The 21,081-nt window shown below is 38.1% G+C and overlaps 1 protein-coding gene across 4 annotated transcripts in view; it reads left to right on the top strand.

Moving 5' to 3' along the window:
- Nucleotides 1–21,081, top strand: part of NPNT (nephronectin) — a 78,700-nt gene that overhangs the window by 23,927 nt on the left and 33,692 nt on the right. For 2 of the 4 annotated variants that reach the window (XM_066280432.1, XM_066280433.1), the window contains 3 exons: nucleotides 11,783–11,875; nucleotides 16,560–16,652; nucleotides 20,949–21,068. In XM_066280432.1, the coding sequence (XP_066136529.1) occupies nucleotides 11,783–11,875; nucleotides 16,560–16,652; nucleotides 20,949–21,068 (306 nt within the window). The remainder of the gene's footprint in view (nucleotides 1–11,782; nucleotides 11,876–16,559; nucleotides 16,653–20,948; nucleotides 21,069–21,081) is intronic. The other 2 variants (XM_066280434.1, XM_066280435.1) reach the window with 1 other exon arrangement.

Raw genomic sequence — 21,081 nt, 5'->3', positions numbered from 1 at the left:
TGTGGAGCTGTATCCTTTGTTCTGCTAGACCAGCGGTTCTCAACCTGTGGGTCGCAACCCCGGCGGGGTCGCCTAAAGCCATTGGAAAATACATAATGCATATCAGGTATTTACATTCCAAATCATAACTGTAGCAAAATTACAGTTATGAAGTAGCCACCAAAATTATTTTTTGGTTTGGGGGTCACCGCAACATGAGGAACTGTATTGCGGGGTCACAGCATTAGAAAGGTTGAGAACCACTGTGCTAGACTGAGAGGGCCTGAAGCTGGGGACTGTGTCTTACATGCCTTTATATCCAATGAGAAAGCTTCCGCAAGGCCTCATCCAGTTCATTCACTTTTGAAGGTGGAAGGACCATATATTTCTTTATAAGAGAGCTAAAAAAGATGAAGATGCAATCTTAATAAGCTAATTGTACTTTCCAGAAAAGACAATTTATTGGGGAAATAAATATTTTATTTGTTTGCCTATATTATGGACTTATTACATATCATAGATCTTAACTCTTGATTAAGATTTGAGAGAGAAATAAATTTCCATGCTTGAAAACATGCAGAATGTAATCGGAATGTGTCATCTACTGTTTACAATTCATTGGTTGTTTGCAATTATGGGTAGACTCCTGGTTCTCTGTAGATGAGACTCTTCAGGCAGACACCTGCCTTATCTTTGAAGGGCTGTTGTTTGCTATATGGACCCAATCACAAACCCACTGCTGCTTCATGCCTCTCTGCTCATTCTGAATAAAAGGCCCTTCACCCATCCACAAGGTGAATTCCTGCTCATCCTTTAAGATTGGGCTCATATTGCCCCTTGCAAGCCTTTCCTGACATTTTTCCTACTCCCACCCCTCTGTAGAGAAATTCCTTCTTCTGTATTCTTTTAAACACCTTGTACACTTGCCATTTATCAGTCTTTGTCAAGAGAGTATGCACTGTTTCAGAGCAGGGACTATGTACTTAAAGAGCTCAAAGTTTGGTTAGAGAGCTAGATAAAAAAAACCTTGTGATAACACAGCATGGTATATGTATATATGAATATAAACATATATAAATAATTTATGATAGAGGAATGCACAGAGGCTCATGAAAGCACTGAGTGGGGCGGGCTCCACACTCGGAATGCAGGGCTAAAGCAAATCTTGGAGACGGTAGTATTTAAGCTGAATATTGAAGCCTGTCTAGGTGTTAGTCTGGCAGACGGGAGAAGAATGACATTCCATGTTTAAGTATGAAGGTATTGGATTTCCATTTGTTGGTGTATTTGTAGATGTGATTGGAGATCAGCCTGGTGGGGAAGGCAGGAATCAGCTCACGAAATGCAGTGTTGAATGGCTTGTAAGACACTGATCTCATATGAGGAGCTAAGTGAACATGACAAAGAGTCATTGAGGACCAGGAGGAGAATGTCATGGTGAAGTCATAAGTTACCAGGTCCATCTCATAGCAGTGCAGATCTGTTGAGGTCCATAGTACTAGAAGCAGAAAAACCATTGTGCCATCATTTACTCCACCATTCCCCCTCTCCTTTCTCTGTCTCTCTCTTCTCCTCCCTCAGCCAGGGCTCCATTGGAACAAAGTTGGCCCTGGGTGCTGAGGATGGCTCCATGGCCTCTGCCTCAGGCACTAGAATGGCTCTGGTTGCAGCAGAGCAATGCCCTAGATGGGCAGAGCATTGCCCCCTAGTGGGCATGCCGGGTGGATCCTGGTTGGGCGCATGACCCTATCTGTCTGACTGCTTCCTCGCTTCTAACTTTGGAAAAATAAAAAATACAAAATAATAAATAAATAAATAAATACATAATAAAATAAAATTGTATAGCATACTGAAAATTGCTTCACATCATATAAATCTATGCACAGTCACAAAATTATTCCATTTTTAAAATAGTTAATAAATGGTTCTGCTCATTATATCACTGACTCTTTTAAACTTAGAGATTTTGGTTGCTAAAAAAAGTAATGATGGGCACATTAGAATTCTTCTGGCCTTTGGTGATGATTGCCCAGTAAACCTGCTCAAAATTAGGGCATCGGCCCTGGCCGGTTGGCTCAGTGGTAGAGCATCGGCCTGGCGTGCAGGAGTCCCGGGTTCAATTCCCGGCCAGGGCACACAGGAGAAGCGCCCATCTGCTTCTCCATCCCTCCCCCTCTCCTTCCTCTCTGTCTCTCTCTTCCCCTCCCGCAGCAGAGGCTCCATTGGAGCAAAGATGGCCCGGGCGCTGAGGATGGCTCTGTGGCCTCTGCCTCAGGCGCTAGAATGCCTCTGGTTGCAACAGAGCAATGCCCCAGATGGGCAGAGCATCGCCCCCTGGTGGGCATGCCAGGTGGATCCCGGTCGGGCGCATGCGGGAGTCTGTCTGACTGCCTCCCTGTTTCCAACTTCAGAAAAATACACACACAAAAAAAAATTAGGGCATCATCTCCTCAGCTGAAACACATTCAATAATTTTAAACTAACAGGAATACTTTAATGTGCTTCTTTATATCCTAATGAATTTTTACATTATGAAACCAGATATCTAGTAAATTTGCTTTTCTGAGAAAAAAAAATTTAGCACTACATTTCTTCAGATACCTTTTTTGACTCTTAAATCTATGTAAGGGATCACTTCTCTTATGCTTCCTTCCTGTGAAAGCTTCTCTCTCTCCTTACTGGGCTTACCTACTTGAGAATGAGGTTTCTTATTGCTTTTTACACCCCCAGTTCTTAATATAGGGTGTTAAACACTGGAGCTTTTCCTCTTAGTCATTCTTACCATTCTCATTATAGCTGGTGTTTTATTGAGCTTTTAGTATGAGACAGGTATTGTTCTAAGTAGTTTATTTGGATTTTCTCATTTAATCTTTTCAACCTATGAGTAAGTCATATATGTACTATGCAGGTTTCCTATTTTTTAAGAAAAAAAAAAACAGTGTGGTGAACACACAGTACAGATGAGGTGTTGTAGAATTGTGCACCTGAAACTTGTGTAAATTTGTTAACCATTGTCACTAAAAAAGGAAAAAAATTCAGTGAAAAATGGGAAAAAGAAAGAAAATAAATAGCTGTGCTGGCAGCTTCACCTGGTTCAGCTTAGGGTCACCGTTTTAGAGCAGAGAAGACAGGTGACCTGCATCGTCACACATTTCCTAAGCGATAGGGGTAGGAGCTCAGCAGTCTAACTCCAGCACCTGCTCCTAAACTCTTCTCCAGAGTGCACTGATAAGTGAACAACAGCTCTCAAGTAATAGTACTTGTCAAGGTATGCATTTTATCCTACTTGTGTTTATAAATTTTTCTCATTTTTATATTTGTATATTTTATAAGAGTTGCAAGTATAGAATCAGTAAAAACCTATACTCTTCATTTACAATTTTAACTTATATCTGTGTTTCTTCTCTCTCTCGCTATCTGAACCACTTGAAAGTAATTTGCAGACATAATGGCACTTCATGCCTAAATACTTCAACATACATCCCTGAGATCAAGGACATTTATATGTAAACCACAATATCGTTATAACACTTAAGAATTAAGATAACATTGGTACACAAATATTATGTAACATACAGTCCATATTGAGATTGTCCCAATAATTAGTTTTATGATTTTTTTTTTTCTCTGTGATTGAGAGACAAAGATCTTATGTTGCATTTTCTTGGTCTCCTTTAGTTCAGAACAGTTCTTTTTTTTTTTCTTAAGTGAGAAACAGAGAGGCAGAGAGACAGACTCCCGGATAAGCCCCGACCCCCAACCAGGATCTACCCATTTGAGGCCATCACTGTTGCTCAGCAACCGAGCTATTTTAGTGCCTGAAGTGAGGCCATGGGGCCATCCTCAGCTCCTGGAGCTAATTTGCTCCAACTGAGCCATGGATGCGGGAGGGGAAGAGAGCTCTAGTCAGAGAGAGAGAGAAGAGGAGGAGGGGTGGAGAAGTGGATCGTCACTTCTTCTGTGTGCCCTGACCAGGAATTGAAGCCGGGAATGATACACGCCCCACTGACACTACCACTGAGCCAACTGGCCAGGGCCAGTTTAGAACAATTCTACCACTTTTTTTTCCCCCTGACATTGCCATTTTGAAGAGTCCCACATAGAATGTTTCACAGTCTAAATTTGTCTATGGAAAATCATTAGATTCAAGTGAAACCTTTTTTGTAAGAATATGATATAGGTGATCATATGTTATGACATTCCATTGCACAGGTCAGTCTATTCCATTATTGGTGATGTTAATTGTTTGACCACTTGATTAAGGTTCTGTCCATCAGATATTTCTGCTTAGAGGCACTTTCTTCTTTTTATTATTAGTAAACTTTGGGGTGATATATTAAAACTGAGTATCCGGTTCTCCAATAAACTTCCAACCAGTGAATGTTTTAATACCTATGGGTAATTTTTGCTCAAATTAATTATTTCAATGGTGCTTGTAAAATTATGTCTTTCAAATTCTATCGTTCCTTCTACGTGTTCACTGGCATCCTTCTGTAAAGAGGAGCTCTGTCCTCTTTTTTAATTACTATGGGTAGATCCATGGAATCTTTTATTATTTAATTGTTATGAATTACTCTCTTTCTTGGTGCTCAAATTATCCCAAATTTGGCCACTGGGAACAACATCAAGTCCGCTCCTAATGACCTTTTCACGTTTTCATTATTCTTTGAATACATCCTTCCTTTTTGTCACAGCAAAAATTTTTAGCCTCCCCGCCCCAGTCCTGATTCCTTCCACTGTGAAACAGTATTTATTATAGAAACAAAAATCTGGGTGCCAAGTATGCTCAGCGATACTGTTACCTAACTTAAACAAATAAAACCTACTTCACACTCCCAGATAAACAGTAACCTTTTCTTATGTGTTCTTAAAGTCTCATTTGGCATTAATCTAAATTCCACTCATATCACAATGGAAACAGAAAAAATATTAAATTCCTATTAAACTGAAAATGAGGACACTTCAGAAAAAGATCTTTCAGTGGAAAGTGATGGTGCTTAATTATGATAACTACACATCGGTTTGAGTGATACAGGCACGTATTTCTTCGGGCTCCTTCAGGAATTAAAGGGTAAATAGTGAGAGCTGAAGTGTGTCTGATTTGGATGTTCCCAAACACAAAGATAAAATGTTATTGTCAGACTACTCTTAGAAGACAAATATTATATAGACCAGAAACTCTGATTTACTTTAATTTCCTGCTCTAGAATATCAATCAGTGGGTTGACTTAATATTTGACTATCGTTCAAAAATAGTTTAAGTTCTTAATAAAAATAGTTTTAAATAAAGTGTAACAGCGAAAATAAGTCATAAATGTAGCAATACCTCAGAAGAAATAGCAATTATATACTTCATTATTGGTTTGGTACAAAATAAGAAAGTGATAAAGATTATTATATTTTGAAATATTCTGACAGGGTGATTTTAATTTTCTTAAATTATAGATTGTGTTCTTAACGGCAGCTTTCCCTTCCTGAAAATGGAACTTAAATACCTTTATGCCTTTAATTACTGTTCACATTCTCTACCCCTCTTATCCTTTGCTGCTCCATGTTTTACTATAATCTCACTCTCCTCTGTTCTAAACCACTGAGATTGCTAGGTTTCTGGGCCTTTATCTGAACTAGTGGGTTGACCGTGGACCTGAGATAAATTTTTACTGACATTGGGCAAGTTATTTAACCTTCTGTGTTTTCACTCATCTGCTAGTAAAATGAGAATGTCGGTCTCCTGCTTTACATGGATAGTGTGAAGATAAATTGAATCAGACATATAAAATGAGTTTTAGTTCTCTATTCATGAGAGCATTTAATGGATAATATTTTATACCGATAACAATCAGAGGCAGTCTTATTTCAGTTTATACTGCAGCAGACATTTAGATTTGAAAATAGGATAACCAGTCCCAGAATACAGGGTAGTAGGAGAGCTGGAGACCTGTTTTCCTGGGGAGATCTTAGAATCTGTAGGGTTCTTTCCTCTGGATTTTGATATACCCTTTCCGGGGGAGCCCTGTAAATTCTGCCTCCACCCCTTCCCAGTCCCATTAATGCAGCAAGGTGTTTTATGGTTCTTTTAGCAACATTCTCTCTTCTCAGATCAATTGCTCTTTGAAAAAGATACTTCTTGTTGTATGCTTCTATTTGCCTCAAATGAGTTTGTCCCTATCCGGAGTTCTCCCAGACTTGTTAGAGGTAATAAGAGCTCTCTGAAATCTCCCAGTTTTGTAGCCATTCATTCTTCTATCCTGCCCTTGCATGCTTTTGTGTCACCTTTGTTTCTAAATTACATACCCTGGAGGACAAGGTTCTTTGTTCTGATTTTAGTGGTGCCATGTATGAATAGCAACATGATGTAGATTGCAAGAATTACAAGTGATTCTTGGGACTCTAAAGACAATCTTATTCCCGGTAAGAAAATCCTTAAGTTACTAACAACACCTGAGGTCATTGGCTTTTAAAACCTTGTTGCTTTCCAGAGCCATCATCTGCTTGGACATCTGAGCATGTCTTTATTTTTTCAGATGTTGTCACTTGACTTCAAGTGTGATTAGTTTCCATAAGAAATAATATATAGAACTGATGTGGGAGCTTAAAATTCTCCTAATTTATTTAATAACTCACCACTTAAATTAGCATCAGAAAGCATTGTCCAACTCTCAGGACCCCTGTTATATCCATTAGGATGAATTTTTAGGAGTAAGTTTCATTAAATTGCAAACCAAAGAGGCCTGGACATGCGACATTAAAAAGCTATTTTTGCTTTGCCAGTTGACACTTGTTTCTTTTTCCAGTTAATGTCTTAGAGGTTATTTTATGGGCACATTAGAGATTATGCTTCAGGAATGTTAAAGAGTAAATTTTGGGTGTGATTTTTCCCATTTCAGTTTAATTCTGGTATTTGATTTTGAGGTAAAAAATCTGTCATTTATTGACTGACTGGTTTCTACCTGACTTGTACTTATGGAACTGCTAAACCTATGTGGCTGCCAGGAGACAATGGACCATCAAATATGGCCCAGGATTCTTGTCCCCAATCAGTGTGTAGGTCAGAGAAGCAATGCTGCATTTTCTGATTAACTGTAGCAACAGCAGATACATATTTTTTCTCCCAAATCAAATGTATTTTCTATTTTTGATGTTTTTAGATCATTCTAAAATGGACCACTAGAAGGGACACTTAACCCCCCCCCCCCCCCCCCCCCCCCCCCCCGCTCCCGGCCTGATATCCTAATAGGTTTTAAAGGCTGGTGGTCTGTGCTGGCTAGCTACTGAGAGCTCATATAAAGTAGAGTAGGTTATTAGAAGGTGGGCCAGTTTACACAGAATTTGGGACTCATTTTTCTCTAGTCTCAATATGGATATGTATTTTCTAATCTAATTCTTTAGATATAGAAATGAAGTTTTTTAGATACTTCTATAATTTTATGGTATTATAGGTATAAAATAAATTTGACAATGTCTAATATTTCTTCACTAGGACCAGCTCATAACATTTCTGTGCTGAGAGTGTATCCAGAGAAAACATGTGCTGGCTTCTTAACAAACACATATTGAGTCTAGATTCTACAGCCTTAGGCTCAAACAGTTAGAAATCGTGAACAGTGACACAAGGACAGCACCCCAGATTGCGAGGGTGGCAATTTAGACTTAGTACTATGAGATTTTGTTCTGCCCTCTTTTTTATTCTGAGGATTACCTTATGGTGACAAGGTGACCTCTGGGGTTCACGATGACTTCTATATTCTAGGCAAGAAGCCTTTGGCAGTACAGTTGCCAGGACCTTTTCAAGTAGCATTGCAGATGCTCCACCCAGTAACTTCTGTTCACACACAATTGGCCAGAATTTAGTCACTTGGCTACCCATATCTGCCATGGAGGATAAGGAATGTAGTTTCCATTGCTAATGCATATCCTGCATGTGTGTGTGTGTGTGCGCGCACACACACACACACACACAATTTTAGTTTAAAGAAGAAGAGAGAGACAGATACTGGTAAGCACCCAGCAGTTTCTGCCTTTTATGTTCTGCCTAGTCTGTCTTTTGATCTCGCCTGCTGTTACAAGCACCACAACACTCAGCACTCACTGAGAACCTTCTTCCTCATCCTTCCTTCTGCTTTCTGTTCTCAAAGGCTTTGTCTCTGCTCGCAGTGTATCTATCTGCCTCTTACCTCTAAGGCATTGCTCAGATTACATTTGCTACGGAGGCTTGCCAAGACCTGAGGTCAGTGGTCAGCTATCTGCCCCTCCCTTACCTCTTATCTCACCTCTTTATCTCAGCACTTGTTAAGTTTTGACCAATATATTAGGGTTTCATGGTTAATTTTTTATATCCTCTGTGACTCTCATTTTGCCCACACTTGGCTACCAATTGAATACATTAAATATAACAGATGTTCAATAGATATTTATTGAAGTCCATTGCAGACATAATGCCAGCAAGATAATAGGAGACAGTACTTTTGTACACCATTTTTAAGAGTGTTTTCTTTTTGTAAGAGATAGAACCTGTTCTTTTAAACACAAGTAGTATTCTATCCGATTTAGTAGCTGTTCCCTAATAAATAGGACATTGGTTACTTCAGTGAACAGTCTGTTGGGTGGATGTGCAAACAGCAGTTTAAAAATACTGACTCTCTAAACATGTAGGAAACTTTAACAGGCTTGGCCTCTTGGAATGTATGCATTTGATGTGCCCAAGATTAGGGCGCTCCAGTGAGAACAAACAAGGAGAAAGGGAGGGGGCAATAAAAACTTTTGTTCCTATGAAGTACCTGAAAGCACTAAAAATAGATATTCATCATGCAGGTCAGGGGGTCGAAAGGCAAAAGGGCCTCAGGGCCTTGGGTTGAATTATTGTATAAAGTGTCCTTTTCCAAATAAGCTTTTTCATGTTTTTAACATACTTTCTAAGCTACTTTTTCATGTGTTTGAAAACATTTTCAAATTCTTTTTCATTTGGGAGGTGAGTTACCTTGACTTACATTTACTGATTTTGAGGTATTTACTCCTTTTTTCTTTTTAAAAATGACAATCTGGGTGCCTCAGTGGTACTTGATTTATTCAGGTTGTATTTATATATAATATTTAAGATTTATAGAACATCATTTTTTTAAAATTTGAAAAAATTATTTTTAACTTGCATTTCTTGATGATGGGACCAGAAAATTACATTTAAAAATGGCTATTTCTAGGACTTGTCTTAAAAACTGCATCTAAACCATCTACCAGGTACTTAATTGTCTGATAAAGAATAGTGAAAGACATTCCTAGATAGTTCATTTCTTCTTACAGTTGTGAAAAAGATTGCTTCCGTTTCAATTTCATTCATGTTTAAAAATCAGATTTTAGAATTTTCTAAGCACATTTCTCTACTATTTATACTTCTTCTACTCTTCTCCTCCTTTATTTCCTTAAGCTTTTAAATTAAATAGCTGCTGAGCAGCCCTGCTTAAGGATTAGAAGGGGTTCAGGGTCCAGCCAGAGTGACAAATAGGCAGCAGGAAAGGCCTGAAAGGACAATAAGCCCATGGAGTCAGGTGAGGGAAGGGTTAGTGAGAATCAAGTGAAGAAATGTAGAAAACACCAACCAACCAACAAGCAAAAACATGCACCTCAGCTTCACAAGAATATTAGAGGTTTGAAGGAAATAATATTTGAGAATCGTCAGAAGCTGGGAGCGTATCCCAGAATAGAGAACAGCCTGGGCCAGTGTGGGAAGGAACAGGTCTCAGGGCCTTGAGAACTCAGGGTCGCCATCAACCCTGTTCCCTTGGGTCTTCAAGACCTGTCAGCTCTTCACTCAGTAGCTACTGAAGCCCATCTCTTCCTGTTGCAAAAATAGATTATGCCTTCTTCATGTCACCTAGACACTTTCTAGTCCTTTCTACATATAATTATTAGGCTGATATTCCCAGAGTGTTGACTTTTATCACTTAATTCTACTGATGGTGATAAACTTTCCATTTCCTATAGATAAAGTCTATTTTCCAGTCTGAAATTGAGGGAACATTATCACCTAATACCACTCCCCTGATACTTCTCCCTCTTCTAACAGCTTTTCCCCTTTGTTTTAGCTTGACAAGCATCCTCAGTGTCTCCTAAATAAATGATGGTCTCTTTGGCTGCACAGCTCTCCTGACCTTGGGCAGCCTTCTCCCTCTTCTGTCTACTCGTGCTTCAAGATCCAACTCAAGTCTCTTCCACAGGGCTTTCTGTGCAGATCTATATGGAGGTGCTTGTGTGATTTCTTCACAGATTTCACATGTGTCACTTATTTTGCTCATAAATAAATATAGCCCTTGAATTAAAACAATGTGCTTGTTTTGTCTCTTCATCTGGTCTTTGGCACCAGTGAACACACTATACAATAATTTTTCACCTATTTTAGTGTTTGGCATAGTACCGTGCACATATGTGGTACAGAGCAAGTTTCTGAATCTGGCACCATCACAGTTGGGCTAAATTATTTGTTTGTGAGTGTGTGTGGGGGTGCAGTCTGAGTATGGCAGGGTGCTTAGCACTATCCCTGTAGTCTATTAGATGCCAGAAGCACCCTTTCCCCAATGTGTCAGCCAAAATGTCTCTATTTCTGCCAAATGTCCCAGAGTGGGGAAAAATGCCCCTAGTTGAGAATCACAGGTATTGAGTAAACAAAAAATTATAAGCAGTATCTTGGCAGGAATCAAAGACTGAAAAGATTTAAACGGTGATTTTATATCAATTTGGGGTCTTGAGGGAAGACAGACTGAGTTGATAGAAGATCATAAATGTAAAATAGTGTTTTCTATTTACTGTGATAGACCATAGAAAAGCCATTATAGGTTGATGAGCAGTTACAATGCACCGAAGGTTGAGAAAGAGCAAGATGATAGAGGTATTCTTAAGTTGAGATTCCAAAAATATTGAGTTTTAGTGTTTAGTTTATTTTGAATCATTGTATATTTAGAAATAGTGTTTCCAATAAAATAGTATTTTATTACCCTGGCCAGTTAGCTCAGTGGTAGAGCATCTGGTTGTTCGGGCTCAATTCCCACTCAGGGCACACAGGAAAAGCGCCCATCTGCTTTTCCACCCCTCCTCTCTCATTTTTGTCTTTCTCTCTCTCTCTCTCTCTCTCTCTTCCTCCTCCTCCTCCTCCTCCTCCTCCTCCTCCTCCTCCTCCTCCTCCTCCTCCTCCTCCTCTCCTTCAGTCATCACTCGATTTGAGTGAGTTGGCCCTACATGCTGAAGATGGCTTCATAGCCTCTGCCTCAGGTGCTAAAAAATGGCTCCAGTTACAAGGGAGCAAGGGCCCCAGATGGGCAGAGCATTGCCCCCTACTGGGCTTGCCAAGTGGATTCTGGTCAGGGCACATGCACGAGTCTGTCTCTCTGCCTCCCCTCCTCTCACTAAAAAAATTATTTTATTATTTAATTGGGAATTTATGTGGATTAAGAACAACTTTTAAATTGTAATTTGAGAGAATGAGTTTGAAATTATAAGTACAGGTTATTTTACAGTCATAACTATTGATAAATAGTGATTGTATTTATGTGTCATTTTATATATTGTTTTATTAGAGTATTGCCCTCAAATTTAGGAAATTTTCCAGCGTGAAGTGATACACACACATATCTAACACGTGTGTGTGAGTGTGTAGTCAATGCTTACCACTCCAGAACACAGTTATTTTGTATATTTCTGCTACTCTTTGAACCATTCTTAGTTTTTTAAATTATTAAGCTAGTACATGATGTAGATACTATATGGTTGATGTTCTACTGACCTAGAAATAATGCATGCTGTTCTCTTTTCACAGCTGTGTGCCAACCACAGTGCAAACACGGTGACTGTATCGGACCAAACAAGTGCAAGTGCCACCCTGGATATGCCGGGAAAACCTGCAGTCAAGGTGGGAAATAGTGTGCTACAGTACACAATCCTAAGCCCTCGCTAGTCCAGCCTGGTGTAAAACGTTACGTTCTCACGCCCACACACTTTTCCATGACTATTATTCTACATAACTGAGCTACTGTTTGCTGAAAGATAAAAATATCACGATGGTAAATGTTTAGAATTTATTTAATTGAAGGGCAACTAATAAAATGACATTTTATTCACTGCTGATAAATAAAATGCATGTGAAAAAGAGAGTTGCAGCATCAGTCATGCTTGAAGCTTTATATTCTGCTACTCCCTATATTCTTTCTCTAACTGGTGGGGAAGCCTTCGCAAATTGTTAGGCTCTGTGGACCCAATGAAATGAAAGCACCTTAATATTCAAAGTCAGGTAGGAAGTTTAATTTGAAATTTTGAGATCCCTCAAACTCTGAGCTCTTCAATTTCGTAAATAAATTCCCTTTATCTGTTGACCAGTTTGCAATGTTCCTCTGAGAAATAAAGATTTTGATTAATTTAGCAAGTTACTTTTAATTGTCATCAGTTGCTTATAAAGACAAACATCTATTTAGCACTAATACTAATAGTACTTTAGCCCCAGGTATTTTACATATATTATCTGTTTTCATTGTTACAACATCAGGAGGCAGAGTATTTATTATACTATAATTAAGTTATTAAAATTAGGTATTATTTTATATTTTATTTGAAGAGATAGCAAGGATATTAAGAGTCTTGTCCAAGTTTATAGAATTAATTGGTAAAAGACCTAATATGTCAACTTAGAGCTATTGTCCGTAGAACTCATGTTCTTTCTACGAATTTAGTTTTGGGCAAAGAAAATATTTTTGGAAATGTGATGCTCTGGCTCATGCTAACCAGCCTGACAAGGCTTGTTTTTTTAACCCAAAACTTTCTACCATTAGTAATATAAAAACCAGAAGTAAACAAAAATTATGGTTGGATTTTATTAGAAAGATACAAGGATTAAAAAAAAGGCATTTTTTTATTATTAAAGTAATACTCCCTATCATTTTAAATGTCAAATGAAGCAATTACGTGGGGGTCTAACTGCCCTGGAGATACTTACTTGACCTCACCTGAGACGGAAATGATATTGTTGAAACTCTTGTTCTTCAATATCTGATACTCCTTGAGGTATGTTGTCAACTTGTAGTTTGTAGACGTAGTTTTCACAGCAATCGGAACACTGATGTTTGAACATCTATGGAATTGTTCCTGCACTCTCAGATGAAATCCATTGTCCTGTGGTAGGACAAGGTGTTACTTTAAAAAGCCTTCTAGACTATCTGCTACTTGAATGATAACTAGTTTTTCCCAAAGCTTTTCTCTAATATTATTTTTTAACTTTGAATTCATCTAACATACCTAGGGTAGTATTTTTTTCAAACAAATGCGGCTCTTAGTATCTCAGTTTATTCTTGTACCTATCCTTTTGATTTTCCTTCTCCTGTCTACACTCTCACGGGCAGCCTGTCTGGTTCTGATCACTGAGTTGTCGGTGCTCTTTGAGTCCCAGCATTCTTTTTTATTTTTAAGTGACGAACAGAAACCATCAGAGGTTTCATTAATGTGTCAGCACCATAAAACTTCTTGTCCTGATGCTAGGAATTGATACAGAGAAGATTATTAAAAGAAGCTTCTGTTGAGATTGCGGAGAAATTCATTTAAATTTATTTGCAGAGCTTCATCAACTTCCGTTTGTTTCAGAGACACTAAAGCTATTATTGGAACAGGAATTCATTCGTGGGTATGTTTTGTTTTCTTAACCAGTTTTCCACAGACTTATTTTCAGAAAAAACAGTTTACCATGTATGTATTTTGAGAAAAAAACAACAGATTTTCCTGTAATACAAACCTAAAGAAAAATTAAAATATACTAAGTTGAAATCTTGCCTCCCAACACTATATTCTTTATGGGAGAAAAGGATTTCATTAGTAGAAAAATGGGATTTTGCCCCTTCAAAACTAGTGCCGACACTGGAGATGTAATTTCAAATTCAGTCTTCAATATAAAACTCCAGTTTATGGCAACCTATGTGTTTTAATCATCTTTTGCTGCTTCCTTACCCAAAAAGCAGTTTGGCAAGTTCCTGGTGAAAAGAAGTATGTTCTTTGAGAGCAGGGACCCTTCGTGATATCTCTCTGATTTCTGGGTTCCTGAAAACTGTTATTACAGTGACTTGCACATGATTAGTACACATTAAATACCTATTAAGTGACTGTTTTATATAATGGTTCTTGGTCCTGAAAGCCATAGGAGCTTGAAAGAGTTCCATGGAATTGTCTGAGGCCTTAGTCTGTGGACTGTGAGCCCCGTCAGGCAGCCGGGAGTGAGCGGGGTAAGTTGTGAGCTGGCGAGAGACCCCCCCCCAATATATTGTGAACAAATTGCCTTTATCTTCTCTATAGCCACATAACAAATTAACTCGGTCTAGACCATACCTTTTAATAAAGTGGAAAAGATGCCTCAGAAATATGGGAAATCAAACAGGTTTCTTTTTTTTTTTTTCTGGAGGAGAGAAACGTCAAGGAGAGATACCTTGGAATAATTTCACAGAGCTGGATTTTACTTTTAATTAAAAGTAGGTTTGGGTTTAAGGCAAGCATCTGCTAAAAAAAATTGTTGTGCATTATGAATTTTAAGAAATTGCCCCCTGGAAACTTGCTTGGCTGAGTTAGCAGCTTGCGTAAGTGATGAGCACTTGAGTGCTTTCAGAGCGGCCGAGGGAGCAGCCGGAAGAGCAGGCAGGCCCATTTTGGAACTGGCTTAATTTAACAGCCTGTCCCAAGGTCAGTTTCATCTGCTCTTGGTGGTTTGCTCCCCCCCCCCCCCGCCAATCATTTTCTGGGTTTGCTATAGCTAGGTCACATGTGAAATCATAGGCATGGACTGGTCATTAATGTATTCTACATGGTACCTTTCACAGTAGGTAAAATCCTAACCTGAACTCTGGCAAGATTTGTTTTTTTCCACCTTACTTTCTCTAGTAATTTTATTCTTGCATATTTTTCCCCTACTTGAGTCTCTGGACCCAAACAAATCACCTTTCCCCTCAGCCAAGAAAGGATACAGTTATAGATAATAATCTTTTTATAACTTTCCCACTAGGGAATTATTTACAGCATGTAATGCATTATATCATTGCATTTTTTTTCATGAATGAAAGATATACTTTGAAATTACAGTATGCTTTTTGATGATTTCAGAAGAAGCAATTTATAAATATCAATTACTGATGTTTTGACATGGTTTGTTCCATATGTTGAATTCCTTATCCCAAGAAAAGAATGAATATCTTGTAGCACCTAATCAGAGAGTAAACTTTGGTGGACTAGTTAAATCTGAGAGTTAGTTATTATTATTTTTTAATTCAGTGAGAGGAGGGGGAGGCAAAGACAGACCCCCACATGCACCCTGACCAGGATCCACCTGGAAAGCCCACTGGGGGTGATGCTCTGCACATCTGGGACATTGCTCCATTGCTCAGCAACTGAGCTCTTCTTAGTGCCTGAGGCAGAGGCCATGGAGCCATCCTCAGCACCCAGAGTCAGCTCTCTCCAGTTGAGCCATGGCTGCAGGAGGGGAAGAGAGAGAGAGAGAGAGAGAGGGAGAGAGAGAGAGAGAGAGAGAGAGAAGCGAGAGGGGGAGGGGTAAAGAAGTTGATGGGCGCTTTTTCTGTATGCCCTGACTGGAAATTGAACCTGGGACATCCACACACTGGACTGATGCTCTACCACTGAGCCAACTGGCCAGAGCTGGTTACTTTTCTAAGCACCGCAGCCTAAGTGCTTTAACCGTAATATTAAGATAGTTTCTTATAGCCTTACTTTTTGAAGGCTATATGAATTTTAACCCCAGAAACCAATATTCATTTAATTTGGAAATTTAACTTAACTATTACTAATATAATAGTCTTGAAACAGGGTATGATAGCTTTATTGACTCTCTGCTTTTGAGTTTTACCCATTTTACAATATTTTGGTAAGCTAATCATTGGAATAGTTACCTTTTTTCTTTCTTAAAAAAAAACTTCTCATGTATATTTTTTTTTATTGATTTTAATTTATTGTGTTTACATAGATTCTAGTGTCGCCCCGAATTAACTGTGGCCTAAATGTAACATAAATTCTTACATTTTAGTGAAAATTTATTTAAATAAGGTCTTTATGCAAATCATAACTTTGTGTGCAATTTTGAAGTATTGTACAACATAATAGGGAAGAAAAAAGTCTTAAGTTGACCATTTAAGACTTCGGTATCCTAAAACAAAGCAGGTTAATTATAATCAATATTTATATAATCCGTTTTATTTATTTATTTATTTATTTATTTGTAGTTTTCTCTTTGTTGGTGACTAAAATCATGCTTTTAAAAATGACCATCTCTTTTTTACTGTGTTTTTTTCTTTAACTTATATGAGAATGATGGATTGCTAACTTGTACTGTGTGTGTTCTGGAGAAGAAAGATGGCAGCAAAAATTTTCAGGAAAATAGAGATTTAAGAAAGAGAAACTGGAAGAACTAGAAACTAAGTTTTGTAAAGTATCTAAAGCATTTCTTTTTTAATTCCACCAACTTTATGTAATTATTTAATATATACTTATAAAGATTTTTAGGGCTAAACTGACATCAGTTCAAAGTTGACTCTTATTACCTTCTTCCTGGTGTGAAGACGAACACTTCTACCCAACTCCTCTTGACCAAGGCAGTGAACAGCCTCTTTCCCAACCCCCGGACCATCAAGCCACAAGTTTACCTTCAAGGGGTGAGCGTGCATTGTCTCAGGAGGTCTGCTCCGCCCCCCCTGCACGGCTTCCTGCAGTTGTATCACTTCTTGCAAATGTTCTGAAGATAAGCCCCAGAGTGCCCACCCTGGGCATCCTGAGCATGTGAAGCAAGCAGCAGGAATGTCACCCGGTGCTGATTCTCTGTGCCCTAAAAAGCCTGGAGCCTCCACTGTCCTTTCACTGCATCAAGTAGCATTGCTTTTCTTCTTCTTCTCTGAGTTTCAAAATGTTTTCTAAAAGTCCAATAACAAAATAACTTTTGTTTTCACATGTAGTTGAAGTCAGGAAGATCAAAACAACTGAGACTGGGGTTTTGAGGCCTTTTGCTAGGTAGATTTTAGAAGTGACCAGGTCCTCTTCGCCGCCATATTTAGGGTGCAGAGTTTTAGGTTACCAGAGATGGAAACCTTACATTAGCTTTCTCCCATTAGCTTACATTTTCTAATAACAGAAAGCCCAAGTTCTGGTTTCAGTACAGCCCTTAAGTAGCTGAACAATTGTGAACAAGTCATTTAATGTGTCTGGGTGTTAGCAAAACAATTAGTAATCAGGGGAGACTAATTCCTGCCCTGTTTGCCAACAGGGCTGGTGTGAGAATAGAAACACCAAAAATATGATTGTCTTCATTATGCTGGAAACTTTTGTAGGAAGATTAGGTGGCAGCATGATTTTACAGTTCTTCTAAAAAACTTTATCCCTCTCCCACTGATAAATTTAGGAACATAGACTGTCTAAATTAAAATCGTATAAATTAGAAATTACAATTACTGTCTCTCTGCTGAAAGGGAACTTGATGCATTTGTGTATCTTCTGCACAAAGAAGCAGGGCCATGGGATTAATTTCAGTCATTGTGTCATTGCTGTCTTTAAAGTTTAAAAGTTATGGCAATTGACATAATGACCTCTGTTTCCCGATGACCTGCACTTTAGTCAGATAAAATGTAAAAGTTTAGACTTTTGAGACGTTGCCCAGTTTAAGCCTCAAAGGAAAAAAAAAGTCTAAGTGAATTAAACAAATGACAGATTATTTTTCCTTAAAAAAATCAATTGGATTGTCTTAGTCAATGAATCTCTTGCAGATTTTCAAGCTACTTTTCAGCATCTGCATGCTAATAAGATGTCTAATTCTTTTTTTTCCCTGAAGTATAATTACAATGCTCCGCAGCTTGCATTATTCTTCTGGGCCAGCTCCTTTCTCCCTGCCCCACTCTGCCACTCCCCTTGAATCCACCAGCCTGCTTAAGTGTACTCCTGATTTATAGATGCTCTGTGAGAACTGTATACTTAATACTGAAGCATTTGAATGTCAGCGATTTAATTGTAAGGTTCTCTTCTTTGTGTGATAAGATAGGTACATGATAGAATTCATTAATGTTGTTGGAGATTTTTTTAAAATTTATATTACATTATGAACTAGAGAAAGAGCAAGATTAAAGTAAATTAAAAATAAAAACACTAAAGATGTTCTAGTTTCTTTGATCAGCTTTTAAGTTTGATTTACAAAGTGTGGTCAAGCAGATTCTGCATGTTTTTTATATTGTTTTACCTACTGTTATAGGAGCGTTTACTGTAAATTGGAAGTGTCATTTTTGAATTTATGACTTAATTTGATAGTAACCCAAATGTTACTAGTTCTGCAGTCCAGGATATTTTGGAAGCAGCTTGTGTTAACCCAAATTTATAGGGTATTAGGTCAATAAGAAAAGAAAATATAATATAAAATAGAAAGATTGAGGGAAAAAAAGTTTATTACCATGATATCAGGTACTTTTAATCTTTTGAAGCTCCTTGCTTTGAGCAAAAGACTGGTATTTGGTAAATATTGATAATTATGGATTGTTGTGGAACCCTGTTTCATAATTTATGAAGTGAGTTTTTAAGGAGTGTAGTGTAGTTTTTGGGAGACACATGCCTGTGGCAGGCGGGACAGTAAAGGCAGCCACTGGGGACACCACCACCAGCAAACAGTCCGTGAGAGTCAACCACGCCATCAGCAGCTGGTACAGGACAGCTTTCTCAGATTGCTTCCAACACCTTTGCATATATATACACATGCCAATTTAAAAACAGTAAAGTCATCAACAGGGGTCTCTACATTTACCCACTGCATGACGCATGTTTGTTTCATTTTGCACATTGTTTTCATAGAGTGATTTCCAGGTTCTTTTGGAATTAGGACATCTTTTTGATTTTTCATTTTCTTTCACTTTTCATGATTCTTAACCCCAAAGTGTTTTTCCCATGGGAAGGGAAGGATAACTTGGGCTTGAAGAACGCCAGCAGCCCCGGTCTGAATCCTGGAGATTCTCAGAGCAATCCTGAGGCGCTGCCTCCACTAGGCCCCAGTGCTAGTCCACAGACATAGTCGTGTGTGAAGAAATTTCCATCAGCATGAATGTGTCTTTTATATAAGCTGCCTGGAGTGTAAGCATCTGACCAGTTCCCATCAGGAAACCCACAGAAGCTTCTGTGGCTCTTTAAAAATAAACCTAAGGATTCTTAATTGACACGTTTTATATCCATCAGTATTCGTCCCTGGAGATAGAGAATTCAGTCTAACGATTGTTTTGTGGTACTGTACTATTTTATTTATGCTTAGTGCAGGAAATATTGAAAACACAAAGCCTTTCTTTAACAATGTACTCAGGTTTAAATACTACATACTGTAATATCAATCAAGAATTTTTCAAAGCCAGATGTGAATCTGTAGGGACATATTAGGAATAATAATCAACTCCTCCTAGAACATGAGAAAAGATTTTCTCATTTTCATTTTTAATATATATTGAAATACTAAGATAAATATGAGAAGTGGAATGGATTTCTTTGTCGTTCCTCTCTGATTTAAATTTTTTCCCTTCATTTAACAGAGGGAGAAATCAAATTTTTGATGATATTATTATAATCTGCAAAGCACCTTTTCTGAAGAAAAAATTTTTGAAATGTCTTAAAAGTGATTCTGTCTGTATACCTTTGACTGGGCAAGACACAATAAAGTATAAAGTTGAGTAAAGCATAGGGGATGACAGGTGTTTGTTATTTAATCTTCCCAGCTGGGGATCTGCTTAGAGATGTATTAAGGTTAGGAATAAAGACCAAGTTGGAAAGTCAGTAAAATAGGAAAAAAATTTTAGGTGCAATAATTTGGAGGTTTTAAAAAAAGCAATGTGACTTGGTGGTTTAGTTAAGTGAAATATGTAGATTTCTAATAAACAGCAGGTCACATTTGTATTTTATTAGATTGACAACTTGCAACTAGATTTATTCATATTTCTGCTGTGATGACAAGAGATTAATAGATAAAATTATGCTGGCAGTTCCCAATAAACATGTTGTCATGTTTCTCTAATGAGATCTGTATTTTGGGCATTACTATTCAGTGTTTATATGTCATTATGAGTTTTATGTTCACTTGAGGCATTGTTCCTCTTGGGTTGGAAAATTCTCATAATGTGCAGTCTGTTCATTCATTCATATTAATATTTAAACCAATAATCTGAAATACCTAATGATAGACAATTATGTATTATTCATTAGTATTTTCACATGCCCTTCTTAACTACCACACAAATGAAAATATGTTGGAGGTTTTTTTTAAGTGTATTCTGTCACTTAAATACATTACTAACGTAGGAAATGGGAGTTTCTTCTTTAATCTGAGATCATTATATAATCTATAAGACTGAACAAGAAAAACCACAATATGATCGTTCCAATTCATGTAGCTCTTATTCTCTGAAAATACAGCTTTTGGGGGGAAGTTAGAAGCAGTCTAATGTTAAAATCCAGATATTTTCTAGTATCTTTTTTAAACAGAGACAGGAAGAAATTAATAGAGGAAGAACATGTTGTCAGGAGTGACTCTAATAGAGGAACCCAGATATTTTGAGGATATTGAAAGTCAGGTAGATGATGGAGCACCATGAGGAGTCAGGATGCTGCTCTTTCTAGGGATGGTGAGGTAGGCACAGTGAACTCTAACTGTCCTTTGTGGACAGAGATTGCATGTACTATGTAATTTAAGCTCCAGAAATTCACAAGGCCTCTTCATTGTTAGGGGGCTCTTGGTCACCTCTGCTAGAAGAGTCTCGGTTGTCCCAGTGGAACCAGGATTAAAATAAAGACAGGGTGAATAGGCTTTCTTAGGTAAATGACTGATTTCTATACTTGACCTAGTTTTCTCCTTCAGTTTTCAATATAGAGAAGTATTTTAAACGGTTTGTATTTGTGAGGAGGTTGTGTGATTTTTCTGTTTCAACTTCCACCCCTTTCAGATCTGAACGAGTGTGGCCTGAAGCCGCGGCCGTGCAAGCACCGGTGCATGAACACCTACGGCAGCTACAAGTGCTACTGTCTCAACGGGTACATGCTCATGCCCGACGGGTCCTGCTCAAGTATGTCAAGAAT

Source organism: Saccopteryx bilineata, chromosome 5 (genome assembly GCF_036850765.1).
Source record: "Saccopteryx bilineata isolate mSacBil1 chromosome 5, mSacBil1_pri_phased_curated, whole genome shotgun sequence".
Lineage (NCBI taxonomy): Eukaryota > Metazoa > Chordata > Mammalia > Chiroptera > Emballonuridae > Saccopteryx > Saccopteryx bilineata.
Note: the sequence above shows the minus strand (reverse complement) of the source record. Positions and strands in the feature narration are given on the sequence as shown.